The sequence below is a fragment of the Lissotriton helveticus genome, chromosome 1_1, assembly GCF_964261635.1.
Source record: "Lissotriton helveticus chromosome 1_1, aLisHel1.1, whole genome shotgun sequence".
Lineage (NCBI taxonomy): Eukaryota > Metazoa > Chordata > Amphibia > Caudata > Salamandridae > Lissotriton > Lissotriton helveticus.
In genome coordinates, this window is record NC_136057.1 from 1,963,400,456 (window position 1) to 1,963,421,599 (window position 21,144).

Consider the following 21,144-nt stretch of genomic DNA (forward strand, 5'->3'; position numbering starts at 1 on the left):
GCTGCGCGGTCCTGGCGTGCGGGTGTGGAGTTCTGGCACTCCTGTCGCGTTCTTGCGCTTTGTGGTACAGTTCTGTGCTTCTGGCGCGTTCCTGCGCGGTCTCCCTTTTGTCCTCAGGAGGTTGCGTATTGACGTGGCCTCGTTTGAGCGTGGCAGTGTTGCTGCACACGGTTTGCTCAGTTTCTCTTTGTGTTGTTGCAGGATTGCACTGGTGCTGTCTGGTGCGTGGAACTCCTTGCGCGTTGCTGCACAGTGCTGTGCTGTCCTGTTGTGCGGAGTTCCTTCTGCAGCAGCTTCTTTCTCTTGGTGACGTTCTTTCCTGGTGTTTGTCCTGCTGTTGCTGCTTGTAGGACCTGCTTTTGCCATGGAGTGTGCAGGACAGGAGGGGGGCCGGAGTCTCTGCTGACCAGAGGTAAGTGTATGTTGCCTTTTATTTTCACCTGGAGTCTGTAGGCACCACTTGAGAACTGTGCCTATTTAGGTGGAGCCTGTGTCATGTTCAGTTTCACACAACGCTGGCTGCTTACCGGTATTCCTGCACTTCTGCTGGGGACCCTGAGGTGAAGGCATTTTGCTCTGCGCCAGCAGCGATAATCGTCCGCATTTGCTTCGCCCTCCCTGCCTGCCTCACGCAGTCCTCACGCGGGCAGGGGGCCATATTTTTTGCGGCGCTGGCTACATCCGGTCCTTTTCTTCACTCTCTGCCCCTCGCAGCAGCCATACAAAGTCACCGGCTGCGGGGAGGCATGAGGGGGCGGATGGATTCGGCGCTATCTCGCGGGCGGGCTCAGCTGTTCACTCTGGATGTTCACTTTTCCTCTCCCCTTGCTGCTACCGCTGCACTCTCTCCTGCGGTGCGGGGACAGGGTGTCGGCGCTTTAATGGGGGTGGGCTCCGCTGTGTTGTACAGATGGAAGGGGCTTTCGCTTTTCCTTTCCTTGCCCGCGGCAGCTCCTTTGGACACGCTGCGTGGGGGATGACTCCGGCAGGCCGCGGGTGGGCTCCGCTGGCGCTGCTTTATTTAATGTATGTTGTTGGGCACCATGGCCACGCGGGTAGGCTCCGCTGTCGGCCTACAGCGCCTCGCAGCACTTCACACGCTGCAGGCATTTCTCTTCACCCCGCCGCCACCTTTCTCACACGCTGCGCGGCGGGGACGCTGCAGGCAGGCCGCGGGTGGGCTCCGCGAGTCTTGCTTTGATGCAGGGACAATGGCGGGCACCCCTCGCACAGTTTGGGGGCACAGTTTATGTTTATAGCGGGTGGGCTCCGCTTTGGTGCACAGTCTTCCGGGGGAGTCACCTCCCGCTCCCGGATCACCTTCGGCCGACGGGCCAGGTCCTGGGCTGCGGTCGTGGCGGGTGGGCTCCGCCCGGCCGGTGCATCTCTCCGGTGGGGGTCTCTGCCACGCGGCCGTCGCGGGTGGGCACTGGGCGGTCCGCTCCTCCCTGGTGGTGCTGGATGGTGGCGGGCGACGCGGGTAGGCTCCGGTCGGCTCGTCCTTGAAGGCTGGTGCGGTGGGCCTCCCGGTCGCTGCAGGCTGTGGGGCTCAGACGTGCCCACCGGCTTTCCGGCGCTTTGCGCCCTGCTACAGGGGGTGCCCTGCAGGCGGGCAGCTCTCTCCCCCTTTTTCCGGGATGTTTGGCAGAGGCACGCGTGGGCCTCACTACCGACCTCGTCGCCAATGTAGTGTTGGGGCCCTAGGCCCACATGGTGGAAGGAATGAGACACAGGACACCAGTTAGGGGATAGCAGATCTGGCCTCAAGCACGTGCGCTCGGTGCTATTATTAACAGCGTCACCTGACCCAGTGACATCTGTGGTGGGTGGGTGTTTAGTGTAGGGTTACACATGAAACAACTAGACTGTGTCCTAGCAGGACACTACACACTGCTCCATCGAACTTCAGTCCTCTGCTGCTCCCTTGGACTCAGGAACAAACACAACCTTAAAGACGTTCATGGAAATGGAATGAGCGCATGTCCATCAACCTCTTTAAGGTTGTGATGGCGCCCACATTAAAGTCTCCCTTGTCCCTTACTCTTGCCCCCTTTGCCAATTGGTGAAGTTCATTGGATGAGGGAGCGGAAGCAAAGGGAGAACGGGGAGGTTTTCTGGCACTGGATATGATCGTAGGCGCACGGTTGCTTTCTCTGAGGCTGTGACGCGCATTCACATACGTCAGCCCAACTTCAGAGCAAAAGCACCTTGCTCAGAACAAATGAGGCACAGGCTGTAGGCCCTGCTCCATCAGCGCTGCCAGTGCTGAAGATGGAAAACAATGATAGGGAAACAGTAACAAAGGGGGAGGGCAGGGGTGAAAAAAAAGGTGCAAAAGAGTAAGAAAAAGAGTCATAATGTATTAAGTGGTAGAAGAAAGAGGCATGAGGTGGAATCAAAGCTAAGGAGTCTTGGTATTTGTCAGGCTGTAATTCTAAAAGCTGAGTCAGCCTCATAAGAAATACTGTGTGGGCCAAATGTACAACGGCTTTTTGCATTTCTTAACAGATCGAATTGCAATTTTGGCTAGTTAGAAAATGCAAAACAGCCTTTTCCTATATACAAAGGTCTTTAGGGAATCGTAAAATGCAATTTCTACCTAGTTGAAATTGCATTTTGTGGTTCGCTGAATAGGAAATCGCAAATAGGGTTTTCCTATGTGTGATTTCTTAGCACATGTACAAAGCAGTTCCTAAAAAAACATGTGTATTTGTAAAGCGCACATTCACCCAGAGGTCTCTTGGCGCTGAATAACAGATGTTCATTGGTACCCAACGGTACTCATTTTATCGACCTCAGATGGATGAAAGGCTGAGTGGACCTGCCAGGATTTGAACCTGTGACAATGAGATCGAACACAGACCCCTACAATGGGTGCATTAGTCCACTGAGCCACCGGCCCCAGCTGAATGAAAAATGAAGATTTCAGAAACACAATCACCATCGACCCAAATGTTCTTTTTAGAGTGCAATAGAGCACACACATTCCCCTACAGTATATGTGTGCTCTACATGTGCACCACTATTTTTGGAGTGCATTGCGATGTCCTTATTCCCATAGCCATCCTTGGTTTAACATTTCCAAAATAGTGATTTCCTAATAGGAAATTGCTATTTTAAAAAAATGCAAAACCGTCACACTGGTACAAATGGAACGGAATTTTCTAATAGCTATTCCTACTCTGTAAAATTCTGAGTGAATAACAATAAATAAAACTGTGCAATCTCAAAGCAAAATATTGCGCTAACCTCTCTTGGGGCCTCCGTTTGAATGTATTCCTCATAAATTTTCTGCGCCTTCAGGGCCATTTTGGCTGGAGACTTGGTCTTCTTGTAGTCTTCGCAAGCAACCCAGAACTCCACATTCTCCTCGCTGAACTCAGACTTAAGAAAGCTTCTGAAAGCTGTAAGCCCATCTGAAAAGAAGCACATGTATTCTGTTAAATACTGGTGAAATACTTTTTATAGAGCCACTTAATGTGGTTCACCTGGCCAAGCATAACAAGCAAGTTGTGTTGTGTACAAAAATACTGTAGCAAAAGTATCGACTACCACAATATGATCAAGGTAAGCATAAATAGGTAAATGTAGATTAATATTTTTACACTAGACCTACCTTCATATATATATGCATGTCCATAGCAATAGCGTTTTTTGTTTTACCAGTAACTTAGGCGTCGTTTGTCAAATCTGCACAAAACTTTAACAAAAATATGCACTACATCTCCATAATAGAAAGTTTTGCATCAATACCGAAAGTGGAAGCCAAGAAAATGAAGAGTCCGAAAACATTGTTTTCTATTGTTAATTCCCAAAGGAAACTTTGGTCTCTGATAGAGAATAAGCGGCATGATTACAACTTTGGTGGTCTGGGAGTTGGTGGCCATGCCAGCGCCCTGCTCCCAGACCGCCAGAGTCACCCATCTCCTGCCCGCACATTACGAGTTTCCTCGTTGTCTGGTGGGTGGGCAGTGTGGCACAATGGGAGCACCTAGGGCCATTTCTGCATGGCATGGACTGTGCAGGAAAGGGGGTGCAATGCAGACAGGGGGGTACAACATGTGCCTCCCTGCATGCCTCTCCGTGCACATGGGCAGATACCCCTTCGCAAACCTTGTCATGGCCAGTGGGAAAACTTTTGATATGCAAACCGCGCCGCAGCGGCAACGCGATGCATATTGTTTCCCCAGACCGCTGTGCCAGCACCATGGATCACGGATGCCTGGCAGTTGTGGCAGTCCCAAAACACTCTGGCTGCCGTACTGGTAATACAGTATAGGGTACGGATTGTCTACAAGGGATTTTATTTGCACACTAATTCAGTTGATGTTCTAGCGTGAATCTTAGAGTTCGTTGTCAACAATCTAACTCCAATGTATCCATAGGATAACCATAATATATATTGATATTAATCACAATGATAGGGACAGAAGAAGCACACGGAAGATCCTGTTTATATGAAAATATATTGTATTTTATATGTCAGAAATCAATTAAAGGGGATACAACAAATGGTTAATTGTAAGCAAAGATGTCACGAACAGGTATTTAAATGAATCAGCAAATCAGTTCATAACAAGACATCAGCTCCTATAAATACAAATGAATAACTAAGTCCATCAATGTACAAGAGTTACTCTCAAGAACATAAATTGCTTTGGAGATGATGACGAGGTCGACGTTTCGGTCTTTGTTGCAGTTGTCTATAAGACCATCATCAGGACAATTGTATATTGTAGAGGAAGCCCCTTAAAAGGATGTGATGGAGATGGAATTGCTAAATTCATATAGCTAATGGGTGGAAATATGTCGCCGCAGAGATCTGCAGAGTTCTTGAAATCAGTATTAATTAGTTCAAGTCAGCAATCCAACACCAATGGAGGAAAGCTCTTCGAATCAAAAGTTGTCCGTGTCAATTAACGGCTACAACAGCACACCAATAGCGATTCAGCAACCACAGGCATTTCGAAAACGCCTGTGGTTGCTGAATCGCTATATATCTTCTATCCTCGTAGGACATGTTCATCTATTTCAGTAAAACCTTTTGATATACGGGCTGAAATATGTACTTTCAAATCCAGCTGTATACAGTTAACTCCCTGGTGACCAGCAGCAGCTTTATTACAGTGCTCTAGTAAGCAACTAGAATGCTTAACAGTCTGTGTTTATGATAAAAGTCACTGGTCACTGTCTTGATGGAATAAAAATGTTAAAACTGAAAGCATCTCCTTCAGAGGATACTGCAGTAAATAAAGAGTATGACACATAGTCAGCGCATGTAAAAAAGGCTGTATGTTTATTCTTCAAGTTATATCTTCATTCACAGGCTACATGATGATGATATGTTCCAAGTATTGCCCCACCGTGAGCAGCATCCTTGCTGTTCAGCCCATTCACATCAACTGACCCTTGACAAGCACAAACACTCCCAGCATTCCTACGACTTTACTACTAGCATTCCTATGACTTCACTACTAGCTGAGCAGTAAGGCAGAGAACAACAATGGGGAGGAAGCATTATATCTGAAAGTAGATTACAACACAGAGCTTGATAACAAAAAAGTCTCCCAAGATGGCCACTTGAGGAAGAAAGAGCCCCAACATTGCACAACTAGCCCCATATGGAGCCTAAATACAGTTCAATGATAGAATTGTGTAAAATGCTTAAGTAAAGTTTTGAACAAATATTCGAGTGTTCAATTGGATGCACTCTCATTTTAACTATCTAGAGCAGTGTTTCCCAAACTGTGGTCCCCAGACCCCCAGGGGTCCGTGAAACATTCCCAGGGGGTCCGCAGGCAACAGTTTTAAAAGCACATGAAAGTATCTTGTATAATTACCAGTTTTTAAACAACAATAAAAGTGTCAAGATAACACCAGTGATTTATGTACCTGCTGGAGAGAGATGAGAGGTTTGTCCAGTGGCAGCTTTGAATTATCTAATGTAGCACCGGGGTTAATATGCCTACTGAAAAAACATGTATAATGCATTTAAAAAAACAGATTATTTTGGTACTGTGCAGTTCATAAGTGGCAATTGTAATCTAGCACAGTGACCTATAAACTGTTATCAAAGAGCTGCTTGCAAACTGCAAGGTATGAGTTAGTGACACGTTTTTGTCAGTCTTTCATTATCCTGATACTGCTAAAAAGGTTTATTTGGGTGGAAATACATTTTATTGTATTGTATTGCTACCCAGTGTGTTATGTTCTGAATCCTGAGTTTGTGCTTTTCCACTATTTAAAAATGCCTACCAGTATGAATGACGTGAATTCTACACCTTGTAGTCCCCTTTGCAGGAGCCTCGTACTGCGAAATAAACCCAACCATTTAAAAGTTAGTCAACCTTCCCAATAATTTTCTTAATTTTTTCCAAATTCTTTCAATATAAAATACAACAGAAGTGGCAGAGAGAGTTGTTAGCCTCCTTGGCTTAACGACACACTCCGCCATTTCAGAAACGCAGGGCTGCACCTATATTTACAAGAATATGATGCAGCCCTGTGTTTCCACTGCGCTTGCGCTAAACTTAACTTTGTGGCACCAACGCAGGCACCCTTGCACCATAGTACACGGGTAGATTGTTTATGTACAGTAAGGTCCCCCTTCCTGCACATAAACAATTTTGAAATGCCATTTTGTCACTTCTATATGTGCTGCTTAATGCAGTACACATGGAAGTTACAAAATGTCATATTTTAAAAAGGTTGTTTGTGTGCAGGAAGGGTCACCTTCCTGAACATAAACAATTGATGGCGTTTCGCAAAAACAAGGAGAATTAAAGCATTTCTCCTTGTTTCGCCAAGTTAAGACCAGGTTTTTTCCCTGATCTTAATTTTGGCGCTACCTCCCAATTACGCTGGCCTTGTTAAAAGGGGGCTGTGTCAAAATCAATGGGTGTTGCGGTGGAACGCCCACCGCAACACCCACTGCCCACCTCTTTCACGCTAAGCATTGGGGGAAAGGGGGTGTTATTTACAAGCCAGTGTTAAGCCATGTTAAGTGGCTTAACGCTTCCTTGCAAATAAAGCAAATCCCCTATCGTTACGGGAACGTCACAAAAAGTGACGTTCTCATGGTGATAGGGGCTTGTAAATATGCCCCTAAAATACTTACTAATTCGAGTATTTGTTTTGTGTGCACACAGGTGTTTATTTTTTTTTAATTACTGTTTTATTGTTTGAATTTTAAATCCTTCAAATTGCTTGGGGGTCCCCGGCTTCCAGTGGTGACTCAATGGGGGTCCGCAGGAGTCGAAAGTTTGGGAACCACTGATCTAGAGCACTAAGAAAAATTCCTATGAGAAAAAGAACGTCGTTTAGGTCATTTGCAAAGGAAATGCTTAGGTTTTACAGTTTTCATTTCATAAAAAGGATTTTAACTGTTCTAGTGAATGCTTTTGTTGTTCATTATAACATTGTGGAAATGGAAAGGATGGGGGCATGGACTAGGACAACACAGGGTGGGGGGGGGGGGAGCAGTGTGTGCAGGCAGGGCAATGGAGAACAAGAGACCCCACAGGCCAGGTAGATGGGCAGTGGCAGTACAATGGATCTTGAAGCACAAGAGGGAGAGAATTGGGGCATAGATTCAGCAAAGGTGGGGTAGCACAGTTGACCACAGATAGCAGGGGCAGAAGCACACAAACACACATAACTGAGGCAGTGGGCAGGGTGGCAGGAACAACTACCTTACCTGAAAATGAAGGATAGGCAAAAGCTGTAGAGGCAAGCAGACAGAGAACAGAGGATAGACAGGAGAGTGTAGAAGCAACAAACTGGCCACAGAGAGCAGAAGATGTGAGCAGGTTATGCAGATGGAGAACAGAGGGCAAGCAACAGGGGAAAGGGGCAGGAGCACCAAGCTGACCATGGATTGCAGGCTGAGGTGGGTTGGCCACCAGCACAGGTCGATCTGTGCAACCCAAGTGGAAATGTAAGAAGGCTGTACACAGTGGAGGTGTTGGTTGAATATGTTTTTAAATAAACTATAAATTCGCAAAGAAAAACAAAGGTGAAATAGCTGTTGCAGTCAGGTTTTGATGATATTATTTTCTCTAACATTAGAAACCCCTGGAAAGTAAGTGAAAAACACAAATAAAGAGATGCTATAGTTAGGTATGGTAATAAGATCTTAGATTACATTAAAAAATCCCCACAAATTCACTGAAAAAACTAAAGTTTAAGTAATGATATAGCTAACTGGTAAAATTAGTTAAAAATGAATGTTTAGAACACAAAGAAATAATGGAATTCACCAGTTGTAGGTAAAATCTGACTTGTTGACAGTACTTTCTTCCCATCTGTCATTTTGGCCTGCCAGACCGGTACCGTCTCATGGGACCGAGCAATCTGATTGGCTGGCGCTACATGAAGAAAAACTTTGTGGCCGCCATTAGACTCAGTCCCAGTATACTCAACTTGTTTTAAAAAACAAAACATAATGGACAGGGTCCAAATTAAACCCCTGGCACTCGTAGAAGGACCCAGAGTAGACCCAACCGGCTGTCAGAAAGTACATTTTTTTTATTTTGGTGCTGCAGGTCCTGTGGTACTTCTATGTGACCAAGCAAGACCCCCCTTGAGGTACTGTGGGACTCTCGTTGGAGACTGGTTCTGCAAGACTATGCAAGCCTCAGTGAATTAGCCATGTCCTCATGCCAACCCCATGATGTGCACAACCGTATTCCTTGTGTGACAGTTGTTTGGCACTCAGGATAAGTTGGGTGCCCTACCCCATGCCACGCATGGCCAAAGAACATGCGTGGCAGGATGTTGGACAACCCCACAATGTGCATGGCCAGTACTCATGCTTAGTGAGGGAGTTGAGTGAATATGATCCAAGTGCTCTAGAACCTAACTGAAAAACCCCAAACTTAAAGTGATGCTATATTTAGATATAGTAATACGATCTTATTTTACTTTGAAGAAACCTCTGAAATTCACTGAAAAACAAAGGATAAAGTGATGCTATAGTTAGGTATGGTAATAAGATTCTAGCTTATGTCTAGAAAAAACTAGAACTCCAGTGGAAAAACCAAAGGTTAGATCAATAGTTAGATATTGCAATAATATAGAAACAAAATTTAAAAAAAACTAAAAAAACGCTGAAATTCAGCAGTTATAGTTTATTGAGCTAACTATGACTTGCACCCTCAACGTGCACTGTTTATGATCTCATATATTACATCACTCATGACATGTTAAATGGCGTAAATGAATATCACACTGATGATATCTCAAATGAGAAAGGATGGAACTAACCAGTGCAGCAGGCCCACTAGTAGCAATTGATTTACAGGCCCTGTGCACTCCTGTGCACATTAGGGTACTCCATCCATAACACCATTTACATGGGGAGAATATGCGCAGTAGCACCGATTAGCAGTGGTAAAGTTCCCAGAGTCATAAAACCAACACAAATGGGTTCAAAACAGGAGGAGAAAAAGCAAAAAGCCTATGGATAAACCTGCCAAAAATGCCAGGTCTAACACAACCCCCTCCCAGACCAAAGCCAGGGTAGACTAACCAATCCTTTGATGGACTTCTCTGTTTGGGGCGATAGAGAATAGACCGAGCCCACTACAGCAGGGGCACATTCTAGTTCTGCACCTCTCTGAACCCTGTTGGGTCCCTCTGTCCATACTCTCAGGGCCCACTAAGCTAACCCAAGGTGAACCCCTCTCCTCACCTGTGGATCCCATCTGTGCTGCTCCCAACCTTAGTTTGCTCACAGCTGTTTATCCAATGGGCAGACAGTACCACTATAGCCAACACAGTAGTGTGGCCAGGTCCACCCCCGGGTTATGACTCTCCCAACCCCCCACCCGCTCCCTCCACGGGGCACCGCTGGTCATCCGGACAGCAACCACCACAGGCGCCAATTACATCTGCCTGTGACGAGGTCCAAGCCTCATGCCTTTCAGGGCTTTCTAGCCTCTGTGGTATTTCAAAGTGGGAGGAGGTTCAAAAGCAAAAAGTCTCGGGATAAAATTGCCAAAAATGCCATGTCTAACAGGGGCCTGAGAGCACCCAGGGCTCTATCAGACTGCTGGGGGTGACATCCTGGCCCTGACCCTATTGTAAATCTGTGAATGAGATACACCAGACCTGCATCGAATAAAGTGACAGAATACTCTGGAGTCGTTGGCATTATGTGATGCTGATGAAATATAAGTCATTTATATATTATTATGGGCGTGCAGTTAAACTCTCACCTATTCTAAATAAACGGAGCAAACAACTCTTGATCTGGTTTTATGCAGTTAATGGTACGACCATCAGACTAAGTTGTCCTGGCACACGTTCTGCATGCAGCAGGAATTTGCGCCTCTTAAAAGCATTATAGTGCTAGATCACGTGATCTAAACCAGTACTAGGAAACCATAATAGCAAGTATTTTTTATTTCAAAGAATTTTATTATTATAAAAAGGTAAATGAAGGTACACAATATAAATGTCAGTGATACAATTGATAGACTATAAAGAACAGTCAAAATATAGTAGGCAAGCATGTACTTTAAAATAGACATTCGTAGCCAATAGAGCCCACCAGAAATAAATAAATGAATTAAGTATGATGAAAATACTTATCATATAACAGCAAGAAATATCAAGAGTATCACTATCAGTTAGAGTACCACGGAAAAGAAAGGAAGGGAAAAAAGAGAGGAAAGAGAAGAAAAGAGAGAAGATAGGAAGAGAAAGAGAAAGATAGAGAAAGCAAGAAAAGAGAGAGAGAGGAGGATTTCCACCTGACCAACCCAACAAATAAAACACCATTCAACCAGATATATCAAAGGGATATTGTGCAATCAGCCCTTTGGAAGATAAATCCATGTAGGCATCCAGAGTAGTCCAAACACCACTAGCAATAGACGGAGAAAGATGGGCATGGTCAACCGATGTGTGAGCACTACGTAAAAAGGAAACCCAAGCCCACCAGGTATGATAGGAAACTAAAGAAAATGACTTCCATTCCATTAAAATTACTTTAACTGCAATAGTCAATAAAAGGTCTAACAGTTGTAAGTCCATGGGCTCTAAGGGAAGAGGAATTGGGGAGGCTAGAGGGTCTAATAGGATTAATGGAAAGGATAATTGAAACTGAATACCAAAAATGAGCATAAGGTGTTTGTGAATGAGATCCCAAAAAGGTTGAAGGAGAGAACAGGCAAAGAACATATGAGGAAAATCGCCAGGTAATAAACCACAACTCCAGCAAAGGTTGTCCTCTTTGAGATTCAATGCGTGTAAGCGCATAGGAGTCCAATGAAGAAGGTTAACGGAGAAAAATTTAGATTGCATTAACGATGGAGCGATTTTATTACGAAGAGAGAGTTTACCAATCATCTGCCAGGTGTCTGAAGAAATATGATCCGTAATACTCTGGTTAAAATGATGTAACCACTTCTGCTGAGCTACAGTATGGGTAGGTATGGAAGTAGATTGTAAAAATGTATAAATTTTAGAGGCTACATGGCCCGTCCTGATCCATAATTGAAAGAGATTAATCGTAGGGGAAGAAGGATGAAGGCGCACCTTAGCCAATGCCACTTTAATCTTGAGAAATGTATAAAAATCTAAATTAGATAAAGAAAACTGTTGAGCTAAAGTGGAAAATGGTAATGGAGCATTACTGAAATCATAGAGATGATGAACAAGCGAACTCCCTTTAGACGCCCAATAAGACATTAAAGAAGAAGATATAGTAAGTTTAATTTTAGAATTCCGCCAAATAGATGACCATCTGGATTTGTGTAATGGAGTCGCCATCCTCTTGTCCACAATTCTTACCGCAGCAATAGTATCTAGAATATTAGAGCGGGAAAAAGGAATGAACAAGGTGGACGTAGTTAAAAAAAGAAGCAGTCGGCAAAGGAAAGGCCAGTTCCTGCTCTATTAGCAACCAAGAAGGAATATGAGAAGGAGGGGACGTAAACCAGAGAGCACCTTGAGAAGCTAGAAAGGCAGTTTGATATCTTTCCCAATCAGGAAAATTACAACCTCCCATATCACAAGGTTTTCGTAAGAATTTATAAGCAATTCTAGCCCGTTTATTATTCCATAAAAATCTAGAAGTAATAACATCAATGTCATGAAAAAAGGAAGCAGACAACTTCACCGGAAGCATGGAAGAGACAAAATTAATAATCGGCGTTATCATCATTTTAAGAGTCTGAAGGCGCCCCCACCATGAAATGTGTTTCGGAGACCATGCGTCTAGCAAACGCCGTACTTTAAGCATAGTCTGATTCTCATTATAAGCCACTGTATCATATAAGGTGGAACAAAAGTAAATACCCAAATACTTCAATTGCTTAGACTGCCATTTAAAGCCAGCAGAGCCCATATGCGAAGAGAAACAATAAGCATTCAGTGGGAACATCTCGGTCTTGTCCTTATTTAAGGTGTATCCTGAAACCTTTGAAAAACGAGAGATGATATCAGAAATAGCAGGAATGGCCAAAGCAATATCATCAGAGAAATAAGGACATCATCCGCGTAAGCCGCAGTTTTAATCCGATGAGGGCCAAAAGAAAAACCCTTAATATCTGGATGCATGTCAATTAATCTAAGGAGAGGATCAATGGATAATAAAAACAAAAGAGGAGATAAAGGGCATCCCTGCCTAGTGCCCTGGCGAAGGGTAAAAAAAGACGACGTGGCACCATTTACTCTTATGTTGGCTCGGGGTTGTGAATAGAGGGACATAACCATATGAATAAATGAATCACCAAGATTATGTGCGCATAATACAGCACGAAGGAATGGCCAGGACACCTTATCGAAGGCCTTTTCTGCATCAAGAGCCAAAGCAGCGTCCGGGAGCTTAGAGCATTTAGCTGAACCGAGAATATGACAAAAGGTTCTGATATTATCTCGCACGAGACGCCCCTTTACAAAACCCGTTTGAGATGGATGTACCAGTTGAGGAATGAAGGATTCTAAACGCTTAGTCAAGATTTTAGCAAAGATCTTAGCTTCCATATTAAGAAGGAAAATAGGACGGAAGTTTTGGGGGTCAGAGTGATCTTTCCCCTCTTTCGGAATCACTACAATAGTGGCATCAGCAGCAGAACCAGAAACAGAACCATCCTTAATAAAGGTATCGAAAACAGATTGAAGTTTGGGAACAATCAAAGGAAGAAAGGTTTTGTAAAATAAAATAGGGTACCCATCAGGTCCAGGAGCTTTCCCAGAATGAGTGGCTTTGATTGCAGCAACAATTTCATCAGAAGTAATTGGCCCATTTAAAGAACTACTATCCTCTACAGAGATAGTTTTAATTGGGACAGATTTTAAGAACTCCTGGCATTGCTCAAAAGAGGATTGGTTAGAAGGAGTATATAGGGTATTATAAAAACCACGAAAAACCTCAAGAATTTCCTCAGTCTGAAATTTTTTAGTGCCAAAGGCGATCAGTAATAGAAGAAATCCGAGAAGAGTAATAAGAGGATTCCTGAAATTTTAAGGTAGCCGCAAAAAGCTTAGCAGCCGGTTTTTTAATAATAGCCTTTTGGATTTCTGAGCTTGGACCCCAATATGAGCTCTCTTGGTGACTATGGTGTTATAAGTATATTTTAAGTGCTTAATTGACTGAAGGCAGGATTTATCTTTAGAATGTCGAAAGAGAGCTTCTAAATTTTTAATCTCAGTTGCCAAGTCGGTAAGTTCCTTTTTGATATCAGAATTCCTTTTCGACATACATTTAATAACCTGACCACGGAAAGTACACTTAAACGAATCCCAAAGGACAATTGGGGAAGAAACTGAGCCTTCATTTTCAAGAAAAAAAGTATCAATGCCATTGGAGAATTCACAAATTTGGGAATCATTCTGTAAAATTTCAGTATTTAATCTCCAGGATCGAGGTCTCGTCTGAGGAACAAAGGACATCAACGTAAAAGTAACCGCAGCATGATCAGAAATCAGAATAGGGTGGATAAGCGGCGAGGAAGAAGAAGAAACCAAAGAGGAGTGTACTAATAAATAATCAATACGTGAAAAGGTAGAATGAGGGGAAGAAAAGAAAGAAAAATCACTACCAGTGGGATTATGCAAACGCCATGGATCCTCAAGATGAGATATAGAACACATATTAATTAGTTGTTTATGTGATTTAGGAGGACGAAACTGAAAAGCTGAATTCCTATCTAGAATGGGATCCATTGGTAAATTGAAATCCCCACCAACAATAAGATTACCCGAGTGAGGTGTATCATTCAATTTCTTGGTAACTGCCTTCCAAAAGGACGGATCATCTTTGTTCGGGGCGTAAATATTCATAACATAGAGATCAGCATTGCCATCAGTCAACTTAGTTAAGAGCCATCGACCCTCAGTATCGTACTCAGAAGAGATTATAGACAAGCCCGACTTTTTAGAGACCAAGGTGATAACCCCATTCTTCTTACCAAAAGCATCGGAGCAGACAACATCTGAAACCCACTCTTTCTTTAGGAAGAGTGCCTCTCTGTTAGAAACCTTTGTTTCCTGAAAAAGAACCAGATCCGAAGAAAGAGACTTGCAATAGTCTAAGATCTTGGACCTCTTGACTGGATGATTCAAACCCTTAACATTAAGGGACAACACATTCAGGCCCGACATAATCTGGCAGAAAGAAACAAAGATAATACATGACTGAGAAAAAACAAACAAACAGCACCAAAACCAGCAGTCAACCCCAAAGTCTTAAAACCAAAAAGGGAGAATCCTATGAGGAAATCCAAAGAGCGAAAAGAAAAAAGAGAGAAAGAGAAAGATGAAAATGAAAGAAGATAGAGACAGATAGTCGAGGAAAGGCCATAGAAGAAGGGAAAAGAAATGAACAAGAAAGGTCTGAAAAAGACCAAATTCATACTAGGGGGAACGTGGTAAGACGAGCAAGGAGAACATCGTGAGGTATAATAACAATCAGTTTGAAAAACCCCAATGTAATATATAACTTGGTATAAATAATCAAAAAGAGGAAAACATTTGAAATGAGGGTTGATAATAAGAGGAAGAGTACCATAAGAGCAAGCCAACCGGTAAATTTATACAATAAAAATATACATGTAGCAAAAAAAAACTATATAGGAAGAAAGAGAGAGCACTATGAAAAATGGAGAAAATCAAAGAAAGAAAAACAACAAAGAAGTGTGAAACATGTCAATCAATGAAGTTACAGAAATAGCTAAAATAAGAGGAAGCGAATTATCTAAAAAGATTATAAAATACAAGATAAATACATAGATTACAATGAACTAGCACGAATATAGGAAGATATTAAATAGTTGTGAAGCAGAACAAGCAATGAAACAGCAATGTAAATATATATCAAAACTAATTATACAATAAATATTCAAAGGCACTTGTAAGCAATTAATTATCATGCATAAGGTATATAAACATTGTTATAGTTAAGCTAATGAAACAGGAAGGAGCATCGAAAAGATATGAAGTTCATATATGATACTTAGACAAGCTAGTAATAAAGTATAAAATAGATCCAATAACTTAGACCTAATAGAAAAAAGCATGAAATAGTGGTAAAGCACCCTAAGCAATAAAGCATTAATTAAGTAAGCATATACATAAATGCAAGGTACAGTAACTGTAACATGGTAAGAGCAGCTTGACGCTAACTAGAGAAAATAGATACTAAAAAACCTGTGACCAAGTCTTGTACCAGAACAAGAAACAGTACAAGAACTATTGAAGCCAATAAGCACTAAAGACATACAAATAGAACGACCACACCAAACGGAAGAGCCAAGTACAAAGCAAGTGAGAAACTTGACTACGCAAAAACAAAAACGATAGAAAATCTAAGACCGGGGATAAAGAAAAGACCAGATATGAACACATATTGTACAAAAAGAACCAAAAAAAGATAGATGGAAAAAAGCTAACCGGAAAAAGAGCGTTCAGAAGTAGAATACTACTACAAAGTTGAACAAGGGAACAGAAATGAGATATGTCCAATATAACAATGAGGAATAAGATAACGAAGACAAGAAGAACAAACCATGGGGAAGAAGAAAAAACACTACGAATGCGAAAAGACAATAGCAAGGAGAAGGACAACCGACAAGAAAAGAAAAGGCACTACTACAATAATGATAAAGGGACAACAATTAGAAAAACCTAATGTGCCAAACAACAACATCATAACAATGGAAAGGAGACCACAGCAAGGAACGGGAAAACACTACCAATAAAAACTTGACTGACATCACCAATCACAAGAGAAAATCATAGACGCACCAGCAACCATGGAGCACGCAGGTCTAAAAAAGGTAAGCTCAATAGACCTGGAAAAGAGAGAAAAAACAACGAAGGCAAAAGAATCACATCAAGTGCCAGAAGCACCAGGAACAAGCGAAGCCTCCATTTGAAGATCCATCTGTAGTTCCATCTGATTGTCTAAAAAAGAGGCCAAGTCAGCAGGTTCGTCGAAGATTCTGGAGCGACCTTTGAAGGTAATGCGAAATTTGGAAGGGCCAGAAAAGGAAAAGGGGATATTCATCTCTGATAGACGCTTCCGGAGATTAAGAAAGCCTTTCCTCCTTATCACCGTGTCTCTGGCAAAGTCTTGAGAAATTGAGATACGGTGGCCTTCCCAGGAGACAACTTTAATCTTCCGCATATGAGCCAAAATTTGTTCCATGTGCTGATGACGCAGCGGTTTAAAAATGATAGCCCTTGGTTGCGTAGCAGATTTAGAACGAAAAGTGGGGACACGATGTGCCCGTTCCAGCTCAAAGTCTCTTTGAAAAGAAATTTGCAGGGTAGAAGGCAGCCATTGGTATAAGAAGTCAATCATAGACGTTGCACCTTTCTCGGCTTCCTCAGGAAGGCCAAAAATGCGCAGGTTGGATCTGCGGTTACGATCCTCCTGTTCAGTGAGATCTCTCCGCAATGCTGCCATTGAGCGCTCTAACTGTAAAAGAGATCTAGATTGCTTTTGCATATTATCCTCTGCGCCACTGATACGAGTCTCCGTGGCAGAGACACGAATGGAGAGAGCTTTAAGATCATTCCTGATACCTCCACCTGTAGTAAATCCGTATTAGTTTTGGTAGAATGCGCAATGTCATGGACATCATTGAGACGCGTCAGAATAGCCTCCAGAGTGGAATTAGCATCTTTTTGAGAAGATTCAGGTGTAGGGATACTTGTTTGAGTCTCTTAAGAGAAGCTTTCGACTCTTTTGTATCTTTAGCAGCTGGCGACAAGCCCATATTTGCCGCCATAGAGCCTCCAAAACAAAGGTAGAAGAAGCAACCACTTCAGAGAACTGAGGAAAATCAAAAGGCCAGAGAATATTGGTGTACTCAGTAGGCAATGGAAAAAAAAAAGAAAAAAAAAAAGAAATGAGCACAAAGATGAAAGCACACAGCCAACAGGTATCGCAAAGTAGTAAATAGCGGCGGAGTTACATGCACAAAAATAGAAATCTCAGCAAAGTAATGCCAGGCCCCTGTCAATAGGAAGAGGACGCTTTCAAAAACTAAGAAGCCAAAAAGCAGGGTGCCAAAGAGCACTTAGTATCACTGAAAGGCAATGGAGGCGCTCTGAAGAAAGGAAAAGTAAAATAAAATGCAAAAAAGTCTCATTTTAAAGCCACACAGCATGAAGAATGGAAAAAGAAGCCGTTATAAGCTTGTAAAGGACAATAATAGTCACCAGCACCTGCTTGCTCGCATTCCGGATAGATTCGTAGCAATGTTACCTCCGTTTGTGAGGAGACTCGGAACTGCGTGTGTGAAGAGAAACAAAATGGCGGCCGCTCGTAAAAACACCGAGCGCCACCTCAAAGTGGCAAAATAACAGGCACCAGCAGCTCCAGGGCGCAGGAAGGACTCTCAATCAGCGCTCAGCACCTTCCGACACATGAGGCTCCTCTTGTGCGAGTGTGGGGTCACTGGAAGCAGGGATGAACCTCCGACGGCCCTCCTTGTCTCGGAGCTCAAGCGCAAACCGCCATTCCGTAGCGGCGCGCAAGCCACGCCCCCGTAGCGGCGTGCAAGCCACGCCCCTCATAATAGCAAGTATTAACAAAGCCAAAAGGACTGGCGTGTCCGTGGACCCACCTGGAAACACAGGCACACACAAATGCCATTTAGAGTATTCAACACATTAGCACCAAACATATTTGCTTTGCCAGTGCTTGCTGTTGTTAATTTTCAAAACCTCTGACAGACATCTAAAATAGAAAATTCAGCCCAAGCAACTAAAGATTACTTCCTGGAATGATACATATTGTAGGTTAGTTTTAGCTGCACACAGCGCTGGCAGGCATTTGAAAAGGAAGTGGGAAACTGAAGTAATGAGTTTGCAACACAATAGAACACATTTCTATTTTTATATTTTGCTCTTTACATTGGCAGTCAATGTAGGCATGCTTTGGTGTTTAGTCAGAGATGCCCTGCAGCTACTCAGTTCCTACAAAGAAGCAGTCAGCAAACCAAACATCAGGAAACAATGTATGCATTAAGATGGGATAATCACGGTCACACTCATGTTCTACGTTCAGTTAAGGCATTTGTGTCAAGTTAACAACTTCCCTGATTCAGAATATATACCAGAGTGACGTCTCCTCATAAAAATGCCAGGCATGGTCTAAAAGTTACCATACAATGTCATGACACGTGCATTAGATTATGAATCGACAGACAACATAAATGGCAATCCAGCCGAGGCCCGTGGAGGGAGTTCCGTGGGGCAGACTGGCGGGGTGGGGGAGGGGCAGGGTGGGGGTGGTATACACCGAAATATGGATTATTGCTGGTACGTAAACAATTAAATGAATAAAACGAATTTCGTTACGCGCCCTGCATTCCAAAATGCGATGCAGGGCGCGCTACGAAATTCTTTTTATTAATTTAATTGATTACTTACCTGCAATCATCCATATTCCAGTGTATACCACCCCCCACCCTGCCCTTCCCCCACCCCGCCTGTCTGCCCCACGGAACTCCCTCCACGGGCCGTGGCTGTGGTAATCAGCAGCTTGGTGAGTTGGTATTGCCAGTGATTCATTGAAATGAATTCACTTTAAAATATTACAGGTTTGTCTGTCAGCTAGTTTGGGAGGGCGAGGCGTTAGGCCATGAGATTTTTTTCCCGAAGTTTTATAAAGCACGAACTTGACCTGTTCGAAATCAGGTATCAGAGCGCCTCACATGAGCACCATTTGCGTTACAAGAGGGCACATTCATTTTTGTTAGGCAGATTAAGTAATTTGCCCAGAGTCACAGGACTTTGTGAGTCGTTACCAAGACTCAAACCTGGTTACCCAGATTTGAGGTGGACCGCCCTAGCCGTTAGGCTACATCTTCTCTCCTAGATTTTAACAGTGCATTAAGATCATATATATATTATGGCTAACTGGTGTTGATCCAGAATGGCAGCTGGGGCACCAGACACTACAGATCTTTTTTTCCAGGAGAGCGGGAGAGAAATCTTCCTCAGATTGAAAAGTTCCGTTCCCTGGTACAGGGCCACCTTTAGTATTGGTGGTGCTCGGTGGGAGAATCTTTTTTGGTCCCTTCTAATTACCTCCTTTTCCACAGCTTCCCTCACTACTACCCTCCAGCAGAGGTCCTCCTCTCTCCAAAGACCCTCTCCCTCACTCATTTTATTTGTTATATAATGGTACTCATACCAGTGCAGGGTATTTGAGCTTTTTATATCACATACAGAGACAATGAATCATACATATATAAATCAGTCTATAGGAAATGTTATATAAGACAATAAGGATTGCAAAATGTAGGAATCACATGTTATCCATACTAGTAAGCATTATATTTTGAGAGCGTTTGGTTTGGAGAAACACAAACTTTGAATTTAAAATGTATCACAGTGGTTGGGACTGGCTTTACCAGTACGAATGTAGTTCTACACAAATTAACCCTTTTCAACAACAATAGGATAATGAAAGACTGGGGAAAACATACGATTCGAACCCTGTGCCTGGCAATTAGACTGCAGCTCTTTAATTACAATTCGCAAGTCACTGAGCTACATAAAATATAGGGGCATATTATCAAGAATGGGCGTTACATTATCGCCGCTTTTATCGGCAGGAAACTGCCGATAAAGCGGCGATAATGGGCTTGGTAATATGCTCTATGAATTCCAATCGAAGCCCGTGTTAGATGTAAAGACATCTAACATGGGCTTCGATTGGAATTCATAGAGCATATTATCAAGTCCATTATCGCCGCTTTATCGGCAGTTTCCTGCCGATAAAAGCTGCGATAATGTAACGCGCATTCTTGATAATATGCCCCATAGTTCTGTGATATGCATGGCACACGTTCTTAACAGGTGGAATATTAACCCTCTGCAATACTTTATGATGAGTTAGAACTGCCACTAGATAAAAGGCAGGGCCAGATTTATCAAGGTTGTGCTTCACCCTTGAATCACACAAGGGGCTGCAAGGGTGTCGCAAAACCTAAGTGAGATATATCAAGCCAGGCAAAGCCACCTTGCATGGCCCTGCATGGCTTAATAAATCTGGAGTAACGAAAGGCAGGGCAAATTGTCAGACTATGGCCTTCATATCTGATGACCTTGGATACTTAGTAATAAAACGTACATCGCATGCCATCACAAAGCGACCACATTGTTACATCGCGAACCATTACATCTCAAGTTGTTACAGGGACTTCCTGTAGGGGGCAGAAGGTTTGGGATTTACAATCCAACACCTTACCTACTGTTGCACAAACTAGAGTAGGAATAGTAAATTAAAATATAGACTTGTGATGTAACTGTTTGTAATGTAACAACGCAGTCGTTGTTACGACGTGTTCTAATGGCATGCGATGAAAAGCATGTGTAGTAATGACATATATTCAAATAAAACATCTTGGGGCCATGTAAATTGTCTCAAGGCACTGGTTTTGAGTAATGATAGGGCATTCAAATATTGGCACTAGGCCACTAAATTACAAAGTTTGTCACGTTTGTCCTGGAGAGTCCATTCCATTTTATGAGCATTTTATTTTGCCTATACTTCCTGTGGGAGGCCTCTGAAAACACAGGCATTTGGAAAAGAATTGTTTGCAAACCATGTCAATCAGCGCTATATCAGAAAATTAAGTGACCCTTTGCATAATGTGGTATGGGGCCTCTGAGACACCC

General features: G+C 43.0%; 1 protein-coding gene across 1 annotated transcript in view; it reads right to left on the reverse strand.

The window, feature by feature from the left end:
* LOC144755305 (regulator of G-protein signaling 5-like) overlaps positions 1-21,144 on the reverse strand; it is a 281,940-nt gene that overhangs the window by 17,382 nt on the left and 243,414 nt on the right. Inside the window, exon 4 of the mRNA XM_078644104.1 lies at positions 3,250-3,416. Within this exon, the coding sequence (XP_078500230.1) occupies positions 3,250-3,416 (167 nt within the window). The remainder of the gene's footprint in view (positions 1-3,249; positions 3,417-21,144) is intronic.